This window comes from Eptatretus burgeri, chromosome 3 (genome assembly GCF_056783735.1).
Source record: "Eptatretus burgeri isolate ZD-2024b chromosome 3, Ebu_testis_v1, whole genome shotgun sequence".
Lineage (NCBI taxonomy): Eukaryota > Metazoa > Chordata > Myxini > Myxiniformes > Myxinidae > Eptatretus > Eptatretus burgeri.
The window spans coordinates 94,018,002-94,031,976 of NC_140963.1; the positions used below are offsets into that span (position 1 = coordinate 94,018,002).

At 45.4% G+C, this 13,975-nt stretch overlaps 1 protein-coding gene across 7 annotated transcripts in view; it reads left to right on the forward strand.

Annotated features, from left to right (window-relative positions):
* Positions 1 to 1,384: 1,384 nt before the first annotated feature.
* The window catches only part of LOC147030471 (uncharacterized), a 19,797-nt gene continuing 7,206 nt past the window's right edge, over positions 1,385 to 13,975 (forward strand). For 6 of the 7 annotated variants that reach the window (XM_085874569.1, XM_085874573.1, XM_085874571.1 and 3 more), the window contains exon 1: positions 2,593 to 2,903. In XM_085874569.1, the coding sequence (XP_085730695.1) occupies positions 2,688 to 2,903 (216 nt within the window). In that variant the 5' untranslated portion in view covers positions 2,593 to 2,687. Of the gene's footprint in view, positions 2,451 to 2,592; positions 2,904 to 13,975 lie in introns of those variants that run through there. The other variant, XM_085874576.1, reaches the window with a different exon arrangement.

The following is a 13,975-nucleotide window of genomic DNA, read 5'->3' on the forward strand; positions in this document are numbered from 1 at the left end:
TCCTGCTCTGACACCTGAAGTGAGTGGTTCATGCCCCGTCACCCTGAGTGAGTTCTGAAATAACACCCGATTTCCGAGCCGTTTTCCACATTCACCTGATTTCTAAATTACCGAGCAAAATTTTTTTTTCACACGAAACACGCAGCTGTGTCTAAAGATTAATGTTTGTGAACATATCCCTGAAACATCTATATAAAGTTAATATAAATGCAACATTGTTTTTCGGTGAAAGGTTCTCGAGGTTTTTGGGTTGTTGCCAAATTCTGCAGTGTGTGTGTGTGTGTGTGTGTGTGTGTGTGTGTGTGTGTGTGTGTGTGTGTGTGTGTGTGTGTGTGTGTGTGTGTGTGTGTGTTTCATAAAGCATCTGTCTCTCTCTCTCTCTCTCTCTCTCTCTCTCTCTCTCTCTCTCTCTCTCTCTCTCTCTCTCTCTCTCTCTCTCTCTCTCTCTCTCTCTCTCTCTCTCTCTCTCTCTCTCTCTCTCTCTCTCTCTCTCTCTCTCGCCCCCGGCTGGCTGTTGGTTCGTCGTGTGTCCTGTCATGGTGGCTGCTTACTTCGTGCCGTGAGTGCCCGTCCTCCGTTGTGCCGGTTTGTGATTCCCCTTTCCCCATTTCATCCCTCTGTGCTCGTGTTTTTTGTGTGAGTTTTCCCCTTGTTTCCCTTCTGTGTGGAGGGGAGAGAGAGCTCGTCGCAGTGCGAGTCAGGGTATCGCCTGTTTTTGGGCGGTGCCCTATTCGTCCATTAATCTATCTATAATTCCAGCAGTGTGTGTGTGTGTGTGTGTGTGTGTGTGTGTGTGTGTGTGTGTGTGTGTGTGTGTGTGTGTGTGTGTGTGTGTGTGTGTGTCTGTGACCGCTGTTTCTTGACAACCGCTGGTCCGATCTAATTGAAACTTGCCAGATATATTGCTGCGGCCCTGAGGATGTGCCTTTTCAAGGTTTGATATTAATCGGACAAGTGCTTCCCAAGTTATGCCCATTTATTTACCAAACCAATGACAATGCACGTTGTTGCGTGGGCGTGGCCGATGGGGAAGCGAAGCTCGGCCGTGTTCCCCATTTCGGGTGACAACGTACGGGCTTCCGGATAATGATGACCGTGTATTCTAATAATTTCTCGATTTCTTCTGCGCATTTATAGATAAACACAATGCCCCAATTTATGATCGTTCTCATATTAGACGGTGCATAAATTTCGGTGACATCAGTGTTGGTATGCTCCGAAGCAGGAAGTAAATTATTTGTTGCATGTTTTTTTTTTCTCCTCTCCTCTTGTCTTTGTGTTTTTCCTTGCGATAAAAGGCAAAATACGTTGGTGCTAATTGAATTATTGGCCATTAAAACTAAATTGCGAATCATCGGAACTGCCATATGTGAACTTCTGGACAGTGAGGACTTCACTTCCGGATAGTGACGATTACTGTATTCTTTCTCGATTTCTGTACTTTCTCGATTTTCTTATACCCAATACCCCAATCCAGTCAGTGACGATTACTGTATTCTTTCTCGATTTTTTTTCTTGATTTATCGACTTACTGTATTCTTTCTTTCTCGATTTCTGTACTTTCTTAAACACAACCCAGGTCGAAAAACCAGTTAAAACCAGTACACATTTTCAACTGGTCTCTATTGGTTCTAATTGGTCTTTAACTGGTCTCTATTGGTTTCAACTGGTACCAGTTAAATTCAGTCAGAATTCCAATTTCCCAGTTGAAAAAACCAGTAGCTCATATTTATACCAGTTAAAGTCTTACTGGTTCCAGTTGATACCAGTTGCAATGTACTGGTCCCAGTTGATACCAGTTGCAATGTACTGGTCTCCCAGTTGATACCAGTTACAATGTACTGGTCCCAGTTGATACCAGTTAGTTAAATACATGTATTTCAACTGGTAACTCTATTCCAATTTCCATATTAAAACCAGTAAGAAACCAACTGGCTTTACTGGTACCAGTTGGCTACTGGTTTTCAACTGGTACCAGTTGACCAGTAAGCTACTGGTCTTTACTGGTTTTTTGACCTGGGAATGCCCCAATCCAGTCGTCGTTTCCGAGAGGGAAGGAACGGCCTGTGTGTTGTTGTTTCTGGCACACGGTTTGAAAGTTTTTTTGTTTTTTTTTGCATGTACGGCCACGCACGTACGGGCACGTGAGAGCGAAGGAACGGCCTGTGTTGTTGTTTCTGGCACACGGTTTGAAAGTTTTTTGTTTTGTTTTGTTTGTATCTCCGGGCATGCACTAGTTATTTAAAAGCCTTTCAATTTAAACCTGCTTTATTTTGGTTTTTATTTTGCTTGCCTTTCCTTATTTTGTTTAGTTCACACCGTCTTTCCCAAATTTCGGGAAAGTAGGAGTGTATTTTTAACTTCCTCTTCCTCAGTGAGGAAGACGACGAGCGTTGCATCTTGGTTGTAACATGGCGGCGGCTCGCTCGCAGCACGATGCTACTTTCGAGGTACGGACTCGGAAAAACGCTCTAATTTGTGTCCCCCCCCTACCCCCCCCTACCCCCCCCCCCTCCGACGGGGTTCTTACTGAGGAGATTGTTTTGGCCGTTGGAGACGTTGTCGACATTGAGCATGTCGGGATGAATCAGAAGGTCGTGGTGTTCATCTCCGATGTTCGTCTTGTTCACGACGTCGTGAGTTCCGGGTTTACCACACACAATGGTCACTTTGTTACGGCCTCCCCGATGGATGTCCTGGCAATGAAAATAATCGTCTCTAACGTGCCTCCTTTCGTGTCGAATCAACAACTTGTCTCTGTGTTGTCTCGTTTCGGGAAAATTGTGTCAAAGATCTCGATGATCCCCCTCGAGTGCCGCCATGACAAGGCAAAGCACGTGATGAGCTTTCGGCGGCAACTTTACATGGTGCTGCCGGACCGTGGGGAGGACACGAGTTTGAATGTTTCATTAAAGATTAAAATTGATAATTATGATTACCAAGTGTGGGCTTCGTCAGCGACTTTAACATGTTTTCTTTGTGGAGCCTTTGGCCATTTAAAAAGATTTTGTCGGAAAGGTTGTTGTTCGAAGTGTGGGGAATCGGTACATGTTGATGTTGATGGTGAAATGGTTTACGACCCACAACCTCGTCTGGTGGAGGAGGTGATGCCCAGTGAACCCAACGTTCCTGCTCATACTGTTTCCTCACATAGTGAGGACGGTAAGGATGATTTTGTCACTGTGTCAAAAAAACGTAGATCGTCTGCTCCTCGTGACCCCACGAGCTCTCCCAAGGGAGTCGTGCTGGATACGGTTGTTCGGGTAACTGAGGAACGTCATCGGAATGAAAAAAAGGATGGAATGGTTTCCGATAACGAGAATGTATTTCAGAGTGTACAGTGTGGTCCGGGTCCTTCAGATAGCGGTGAAGTGTCTCTTGGTGTTGCTGAACCGTGTGTAGAATGTCGGGAAGTATCAGCGCTCGGTTTTCCTGAGACAGATTGAAATAATGTTTCAGCTCCATGAGATGTTCGCGCCTCAACAAATGATCAACATGCAGTTTGTGAGGCCTCGGTAGAGGTGCCCGATGTAGTTGTACAAGATGGTGGATTGGACGCCCCATCTCATGTTGATGAAAGTGTAAAACAGGACTCACAAAATACCACCGTGCATCACTCGGTACCCCTCTTCGACGTGTTTGTAAAGGTCCAGGGTGATACTTACGAACCTTGTGGAAGGTTATCTGGGCTGTCTGCTTCAGATGATGATGACATGGAGGTGACTGATCTGTCACAGTCATCATCTGATCATTTACAGATATCTCTGCAGGTTATTGTATTGTTGCGGTTGAGGAAATTCGCAAACCACCATTCAGGTCCCGTCGGTGAGATATCTCTGTAAGTACATGTGTAGTTAGCCCCAAACCCGTTGTTTAGAGGAAATTATGTGATTCATTCGGGCTGCGACCCTTTAAGATAGCCGTTTTTCTGTTCTATCTTTATTTTGAACCAACCACGTCTCAACCGCCATCACACAACAACCACCGACCGCAACGCCGCTTCACATCAACAACGCCAACAGCCACGACCTTTACCTTCACAACTCGCTCCCGCAAACATCGCATCACCGCCATTCCAAACGTCGCCATGGCCATGGACCACCACTTTAAACCCTCCACCACCTTCGCCTCTCCTTATGCGGCCATTCCCGCACCGCTTGTGGGCACCGAGCGTCAGGCTGTCCTGGCCTGGTGCGGGACGCGCGCCGAGCCGCGGGTACAAAGTGCGGCCTTTCCGAGGAGAAGTCGGATCAGGAATGATACACGCCCACTTCTGATCCGTCCAATCAGCAAGCGCGGGCGGTTTGGCACCGCCTCCAGGCGCGTCGGAGTAGAATCGGGATATGCAAATTCGAGGATCAAGGGAGACTCGCGCCCCTTTTCTCCGTCCAATGGGCGAGCGTGGTTCCACCCCGAGCTCGTTCTGATCCAGAAATTTGCATATGGGTTCTCCTGCCGGACTATCAAGCGCCGAGCGCGGGGCGAGTCAAGTCAGTTTTGGAGAACAGAGTGTGGCAGCGGCAGAGTGTGGTCGAGGCAGTCAAGTCGGGTCAGGAGAGTGGCAGTCTGTCGAGGTTCGGAGTCTGTCGGGGAGCTGCGGAGAGAGAAAGCCTGGAGCGCGGTCGAGGTGATTTGCTGCAGTCGGCTGAGGAGAATTGCGGAGGGACCGGATAGCTCGGGTCCGAGGCAAGGAAGACGGCGATCGGCGACGAGCTCGCAGTGGAGTCGCTCGTCGCGGGACCCAAGCAAGCCAGCTATCCTCTTTCCCAGAGCATCAACAATTCCCCCCTTTTTCCCCCCGCGCTGAGATAGTGCGAAAAGGGGGCCCCGTTCCCACCCCACTCCAAGCAGCGCCAACGAAACCCGTGAAGGAGCGCGGAGTCGGGCACCGCCACGCCGCCACATTTGCGGCTCATCACAAAGACACGGGTAGGATCCACCCGGTCTCGCGGCCCACAGGCCCCGTCTGCCCCCTTGTCTTTGAGGGTGGCCCTTTTCTTTCGCTTTTGAGTAAATGTGTTGTTGGCACCGTCTTTAAAGTAAAACTGTGTAAGTGTTGCCGTGTGCTCGCGTCGTCGGTTGTAGATCTGCATTGTTGTGTTTCTTTTGTTACATCTGCTTTTGGTGCGTAATTGTTGTAATTGTATATGTGTGCTCTCCGTGTGCCGTGGAATAAATGTGCCTCATGTTGAACTGTTTTCCCGTTTCGCTTCGTCTTTTCTTTAATTGAATCTCCATCTTGCTTCACGTAAAGGGTTGGTAGTGGGCTTAATACGCCCGATAATTAATCGAACCGTCGAGGCCGACGATAACACCGCTCGGTTATCCCGATAGTACGGAACGGGTCGCTTAAGTGGCCCGTGTCCGGAGTCGACCTGCGGCGAGGTGCGATCGCCCGGTCTTCCCTCCGCGTGGGTACTTAGGTAGGTCGAGTTTGGCGAACAACCCTATCCCACGCGGGGGGCCGATTGCCACGATCGTGGTGAGGCCGAAAGGCCCACCCATGACTAGCTCCCGGCGTTAGTCCGAGAAGGTCACGACAGAATTGTCCGTCCGGTGGGCGACGTGCCGCGATTCGAGTTACGTGGCCGTTCGCACGCCGGCGGGCGCGAATTCGCAACAGTATCCTTTCTGAATGGGATGTTTAGGCAGCGGAATGTCATCATTCATCAACATTTTCCTAACTTGCTTTCCTTTATGCAGACTGCAAAGTGTATAATTAGGATCTCCAAAGATTTTGAAATAACTAAACCACAAATTCACAGACTGAGGAAGTTTCTTACAAAAGCAGGTTTAGAATGTTCTCAACAGCTGCCAAACCCCCCTGATACAGGATGAAAAGGAACGAAGTGCTTTTTGGCACCTTAAACATGAATGGGGGTTGGTGCTCACCATTTGCGTCGGATCCAAGTTAAAAACTCGTTGCTTCGGAAACATGTGGATGTCTGTTTGTTGCAAGAAACGCACACAACAGAGACTTCACAGTCTGACTGGCTCTGCCTTAACAAGGGGCTTTGTTTCTTCAGTAATTTGTCTTCTGTCTCGGCGGGTGTTGCCTTTATGCTTCGTCCAGGTTTTGTTCCTGACTCGTATCGTTTCCTTGAAATAGTTGAACTCCAATGATGCCAAGTGTCCTTTATGTATCAAGGATTTCACCTCACCTTACTTAATATCTCTGCTCCTCTTGAAAGCGGGGCTCGTAAAGTTTTTTTTTTTTTTTTTTTTTTTTTTTCACATCTGGCTTATTACTTCCATACTTTTGTCTTTGATCACTGTATTTGTATCGGAGGAGATTTCAATTGCACGTTTGAACCTAATTTAGATAGGAATACACCAGAACCACATCCTGAATCTCATGAACACATATCTTGTTGTTTTTCATCACTTGGTCTTCTCGATGCTTGGTGCATGCAGCACCGTACAGCATTTCGGTGTACATTGTGCCGGTGTGCTAACGTGCTGATAACACTTGCAAGGTTGGATAGATGGTACATTAACTCTACTTTTAGAAATGTCCTCATGTCTTGAAACATCTTTCCTTCCATTTTATCTGATCCAGCACTTGGTAGTGCTTGGTTTATCCTCTTCTGAGTTACTGCAAAAAAGTGCGTATTGGACCTTGAATACCAGCCTGTTGGAGGATGTTATTTTCAATGATGCTTTTGATAGGTTTTGGGAAAAACTTATCCAAAGCAAACCTTCCTCTGCTTCTATCCAGTTATGGTGGGTCAACGCAAAAGCTCAAATTCGTGTTTTCTCTCAATGTTATCGGTCCTTTTCTCGGAGCAAGAGTAAAATTGCTGTTTCACTCTTGGAAACTGAGATTTTGCAGTTGGAGGAAGACTTGGCTAAAGCTCAAAATGACAGAGAGCTTCGGCTATTATACGAAAAAAGACCTTATCTCAGAGAATTAATTCATGAAAAAGTCATGGGGATGTCAGTTCGACTCGGAATCCAAAATGTGAAGTTTTCTGACTCCCCAAATACAAGGTTTTTCCATTGAGAAGGGGTAAAGAAATCCCAAAGACATATTTTACTCCTTGTTGGATGCTCAAGGCACTATTATACAAAATGAAAGTGATGTTGGTCGGCTTGTGAAAAATTATTTTTCTGATTTATTTGTGAATGAATCTGTGTTTAAAGATTGTGTTGATGAGATGACAAATCATGTTCCTTCTTTGAGTTGTGTTCAGCGTCAAGCTCTTGAAAAACCGCTTTCCCTGGAGGAACTCAACATGGCTCTGAACAGCTTTGAATGTGGAAAAGCCCCTGGAATCGACGGACTTCCAGTGGAATTTTTTTCACAATTTTGGGACATCTTCGGTCCAGAAGTACTGTTGGTTCTGCAAGAAAGTTTACTTTCTGGCATACTGCCTCTCAGCTGTCGAAGAGCGGTGGTTTGTCTTCTCCCAAAAAGCGATGATCTCCGTCAAATCAAGAACTGGCGCCCCATCTCATTACGATGGTCTGCCCACAAACTCTTTTCCAAATTGTTGGCCAATCGGCTAAAAGTTGTCGTCGGGACTCTCGTTTATCAGGACCAGAGCTACTGTGTTCCAGGGAGATCAAACTCTGATAACATCTTTTTAGTTAGAGATTTGATTGATTGTGGTCTTTAGGAGGAAGGGGGGGGGGGTTGGTTTGATTTTCCTTGATGTCAAAAAGGCTTTTGATTGCATTGATCACTTTTATATTGTGACGTCCACGGGACTTGAACAGTCCCGCCAACGTAGAATGAGCTGAAACGATGGAGGCGGTTTATTTATTTATAACCCAAAGATGGCGGTTCTAATCGCTCTACCGCAAACAGGACGAGGAAGGTGGCACGAGTCGCTTTTAACTGAGTTGATAACGTTTATTTTCTCTAACCAGAAATAACACTCGGCAAGAAGAGGGATCCGGGGCGATTCGACGGGATGGTGGTGTGGGTTCGGGCGTGGGGAAAACACAGCCAATTCCAATGAATATACAAATCTCAAACCCTCTAAGGCGCCAGGTACACACACACACACACACACACACACACACACACACACACACACACACACACACACACACACACACACACACACACACACACACACACACACACACAAAACGTAGCTATTCCTGGTGGTCAAGCTGGACCGTGGTGTGGACGCAACAGTCCCTGGATTGGCGTCGGACGAGCTGGCCTTGCTCTCGTCAGGGGGCAGGAGAAACCGTGGTGCTGTCGACCTCCTGGTCTTGGCCCAAGTCCGCTCACAGCCGCCAGGGAACCAGTTCTGGCGCCAAATTGCGAGCAGGGGAGGGAGGCAGGTCCGCCCGCCGTTGGACCCCGTACTCCGAGCCAGCAGAACCCCAGAGCCAACCAAGGTGAGGCACGAGGCTCAGCAAGGCTCCAAGACACGATCAAACCAGGGCCGAATCAGCGTAACAACACAGCACGCTCCCAGCACAACAACCTCCACCAAACCAGTCTTTCGGTACCGATCTTCTTCCTCTTCACCTTTTCCCCGAACAGAGCCTTTTTATCCTCCCCTCCTCGTCACTTCCAATCGAGCCGTTTTATTGGCCCTGCACCGTCGCCTTCCGCCAATCGTGATCACGGGGCGGAGCCATCCGCAGCACTGTCCTGTGACGTCACAGCAAGCCTCCAGAGAATACTAAAAGGGGTTTACGTAGACACACTTACCCTATCCCGTGTCCCTATCTAATTACGTGACAATTATCATTTCCCCCTTGAAGAAATGGACATTTACAAGACAACTTATCACCACTGAATTGCTACTTATTACATCGAGATCCTGGTACACTCGAACAGCATGGCATACCTAGTTAAACATCCTAATTACCCTTTGAATGCATACCCCCCCCTCCCTCAAACGTAACAATATGTTTCATATGCTGCAAAAGTTTGGTCTGGGTGAAAAGTTCATTGGTTTTGTTAAGTTGTTATACAACAATATATCTAGTTTGTGTAAGGTAAACGATGGTCTCTGCTCTCCCATTCAGGTTCAGAGGGGTGTTCGGCAAGGCTGTCCATTGTCAGGTTTACTGTTTTGCCTTTCTCTTGAGCCATTACGAATTAATCTTCGGAACTCTCTTTCTGGCTTTGTACAGTCACCAGAAGAACACCCTATCGTTGTGTCTACATATGCTGATGATGTCTGTATAGTAATTAAAATGATCAGGATCTAACCACTCTTCTTGGATCTTTACATAAGTTTCATCTTGCTTCAGATTTGCAGTGTAATTGGCAAAAGAGTCAAGCTCTGTGGGTGTCCTCAGCTCAATGTACATCCGGTGGGCTTCCCTTCGTGCCACCTCAGTCTCTTCCAAAAGATCTAAAGTGGACGAGAGAGGGGGTGAAATACTAAGGTGTTTATCTTGGCCCTCACCAGTACTCCCTTATTAACTGGGAAGGAGTGGTAGATCACGTAACCAAACGTCTCAACAAATGGAAAAGGTTCCTACCGCAAATGTCTTTCAGAGGTCGTTTACTCATAATTCATACTTTAGCTACCTCTGTCTTGTGGCACAAATTCATCTGTTAACAGCCACCACACAGCTTGCTAAAAGAGAATCAACAGATACTGGTTAATTTTTTCTGGAATGGTTATCATTGGTTGCGGTCAGATTTACTCTGTCACCCCTTGTCTGATGGTGGCCAAGGGCTCATTGACGTAAAGTGTCGTCTGATGGCCTTTCGGCTGAAGTCGATACAACGAGCGATCAATGTGGAAAAACGGCCCTGGCGCCCTGGAGCACAACGAATATTGAGACAAGCTGGATTGCTCGGCTACGGCCTTGAGTTGTTCCGAATTTAGTCAAAAAAGATTGACACGTCTCACCTTCCTCTGTTTTACCAGAGTCTGTTGAATGCTTGGCAAGCAGGAGTGGTGACCCGCCAGAGGAATTTGTATGACATCAAAATGTTTGTGGGAGAACCTCGATTCCTCAACCCACTCTTTCCCAATGTTCCCAAAAGCCATTGCTTTTTACAAAACTTCATTTCAGCTGGTATCAAATATGTTTGGCATCTTCACGACACATCCAATTGTTGCTTGAAGTCTGTTAAAGAAATTGCTGAAATCACTGGCACCAGGTCGTTAAGAGCTGTCGGGAAAGTAGTTGTCGATGTCATCCGTACATCCTTTAAACTTGGGTTGCAGTGGAGTACGGAGGTCCAATGGACACCCCATAAGCCTTCACTTCCGAGCTTACTTGTCCAATTCGCTGGGGTTACTCCATCTCCAGTCAGTATTGCTTCCTGTTTATTTAGTAATCTTGACAGTAAATCAATTTATCGTTTTTGTTTTTCTGTTATTATTATAAATACCTCTGCAGTTGGAGTACTGAGATGGAAAACGCTTTTGACATATGCCACCCCTTCTGAACCTGTATGGGAATCGATGTATTGCACACCAATAACAAAAAGATCAGGTGACTTGCAATGGAGACTTGCTCACTCAGGCCCCCCTAACAAACGGACGCCAACATTGTCAGACGGAATGAAAACCCGTCATTCTTGTTGCAAAAACACCGAAAGTTAATGAAAAAGCGGCCGAAATTGAAACCAACACACTAATTACGGTCGCAATAGCAAATATAACCGAAACCAACACGTTTATTCTACACACAAGAACGTTCGTGACGGACACAAGAACGGTCAATCCCGAAATAGATTGGTGGGGAACGGAAGCAAGATTGGTTATTTCCGTCGCGAAACGTCCGAGAGCGAAACAAAAGCGGTTCATTCCGGTTACTGTGGTGCGAACAAGATGGCGGATGCAGTCGAACGACCTGTTACGGAATGTAAATTTTTAGTGCTTGTGCCTCGAACATGAATGTGATATAGATAATATATAGTGGGGAGTACCTGATGTAGTTTTAACAATTTATTAAACCGGATTTTGTTGTGATGATAATGTTTGGTTTGCCTGTATTTCGAGCCCCCGAGTGAAGGATCGCGAGTTGTGTATGCCCAGTTCAACATAGGAGTTCGTGTATGGGATCTTTTTGCAGTTTTTACTTCATATTTTGTTATTTTCTTGGAATTCGCAATTTATTATGACTATCAAATTTCACCTCGTGTAAATATAAATGATCATTCGTCACTGATCGCTGCAGCACGGGTACACGAATTTCACGAAATGTCAGCCACACATTAAGTCAAGAGGGCGCATTTATCGCTGCTTGTATAATATCCCGTACCACAAACGGGTTTTCATTTACAGACATGATATATTCAAGGCAGACGACGTTAAAGTTAACTTACCATAACTTCAAGAACTTTTCAAGCCGCCATGTTTTCCACGTTATGGTAACCGGAATTAATCGCTTTCGCTTCGGTCTCCGCCGTTTCGCGACGGAAATAAACGATGTTGCTTCCATTCCCCACCGTTCTATTTCGGGATTGACCGTTCTTGTGTCCGTCACGACCGTTCTTGCGTGCATAATAAACGTGTTGGTTTCGGTTATATTTGCTGTTGCGACCGTAATTACTCTGTTGGTTTCAATTTTGGCCGCTTTTTCATCAATTTTAGCTGTTTTTGTTTTCATTTTCACGGGTTTTCATTCCGTCTGACAACGTTGGCGTCCGTTTGTTTGGGGGACCTGTCACTGGTCACTGCCAACAAACACCTTTGTCAACCGAATTGATATTGCTGTTTCAGTGCTTTGTCCCTGTTGTAACATCACTGAGATTTGTCCCATGGATATATTGATTGTGTAACGATTGTGCCCCCTTTTTCTTTGATTGAACGATATATTTCATCGGGTAAATGTCCCCTTTTCACTCCGGTTATTTATTTTTGGCCTCAGAGTCAATTCCGATACTGAAAAGTTGTTAATGTTTTTGAACTATGTTCTATCGGAGGCAAAGTTAGCGATCTTCCTGTCGAGGAAAGCCAAAATGAAAGGCAAACATTTTGAGCAATGTAACGTGATTTTGCATTTCCAATCCCTGGTTTCAACTCGTTTGAAACTAGAATTTAATTATTACAGAAATAATGAAAATATGAAAACCTTTGTTGAAACTTGGTGTGTTGGTAAAGGCACTGTCACACCTTGACGATTTCGCCAGCAATGGCAATGTATAAAAGTGTATGCAAAACGTTGGCGTACGCTGAAATTTTGATGTTTTTTTAAAGTTTTGGTCGTATTCATAACGTGTTGGTCGTATGCATGACATATTAGTAACGGGCACAGAATGTTTCGTTGTCTGATAGATAACTTATACCAACGAATGCTTAGCCTGTTGTCGGCGTTCACAACCTCTGCCCAACGATAGTTTAACTTAGGCAGAGCACGCTGCACATATCGCTGGGAATAAGTTTTCGGCACGATATGCGATCGTTGACACACGTCGACACAAGTTCCTTGCAAGTTACTCATAAGTTGAAACACGTCGAGGTAATGTTTAGCATACCCGAAACTTGTATTCTTTTTTTCTCCTTGGCTCTGTGATGGCACGTGACGAAATATCTGAAGTTGTTGTTGTTGTTGTTTTTTTTATTGTTTTTTTTTTTTAGTCTATCACGAATTTTAAAACATATTCAGACATTTGCTTTTAAGTTTCGACGTCGACGTGATAATATCCTCAAACAGCAAATATTCACAGAGGAGGAACTAAGAATAAGACATGAGCAAACTGAAGAGGCAATCGGACGTGACGTCACGGCACGTGACGAAATATTGGAAATTATTGTTGTTTTTGTTGTTTTTTTTAAACGCTGCCAATACGCCATGATACGGAAGCTGTAAATTAGAAACGCGTTCAGTAAGTACTGTGGTCGTCCGGAAGACGTCGATCAAATACGTCAATCTGCGTTGGAGGTACGTTACACATCGGTTCAAAGCACGTTACTCAGAGGTAAGAAATAAGTTTTGGGTACGTTAAGCATGACCTCGACGTGTTTGGACTTTTGAGTAACTTTCACGTGACGTGCTTCGACGTGTGAGCAACGATCGTGCAACGTGCCCACAACACGTTACTCATCGGTTATAAATAAGTTTCGGGTACGCTAAACATGACCTCGACGTGTTTCGACTTGTGAGAAACTTACAAGTAACGTGTGTCGACATGTGTCAACGATCGCAAAACGTGCCGACAACTTATGGTCAGCGTAGCGGAACGTGCGAGTCATACGCTGGCATACGTGCTAAAATTTGAGGACAACCGCAAAGTACAACGATGAAAGCCAGCGTACGACGATGTTTGGCAGTGTTTTTCAGCGTGCTCTTAACATGTACAAAACTTACCCATGACGTATTCGACGTGTGCCAGCGTTTCAGACAAATTTTTCATAAGTCGGCATACGCTGGCTAAATCGTCAAGGTGTGACAGCGCCTCAAGATGTGCAATGTAAAGGAAAATGTATGAGAAATTTACGTGTAGTGTTTTCTTTCCTTGTGTCCTTGGAATTTTCTTTGTTACATTCGCTAACTTTGTTGCGAAGGTTATGTTTTGATCGCTGTGTTTTTATTTATTTTTTGGTTAATATGTGTTTGTTTGTTTGTTTGTTATTCGCATAACTCCAAAAGTATTGAACTGAATCGCAGCAAATTTGGTGGGATGATTGGTTATTATCCGAGGACCATTTGATTAGATTTTGGGAGCGATCGGGTCAAAGGTCAAGGTCAAAGTCATGAAAAGGTCAAAATCGTCTTTTTACCATAGCGCGGTCAATTTGTATCCAATTTGCATGCAACTAATGCCAAAATGTTCAGAATTCAATGCCACATCTTGTGATCTGACATGACACAATGACGTAATAACCCTTATTCGCGGTTGGGAGTCAAAGGTCAGGAGGGGGTCACGACATTGCAAAATGTGCGGTTTTAGTCATAACAAGGTCAATTCTTATCCGATTTGCATGAAACCAACACGAAAATATTGACTGTTCTGTTCCCCACATTCGAATACCAATTACAAAATTAAGAGTACAAAGGTCAAGGTCGAGGTCAGGAAAAGGTCAAAATCGTCATTTTG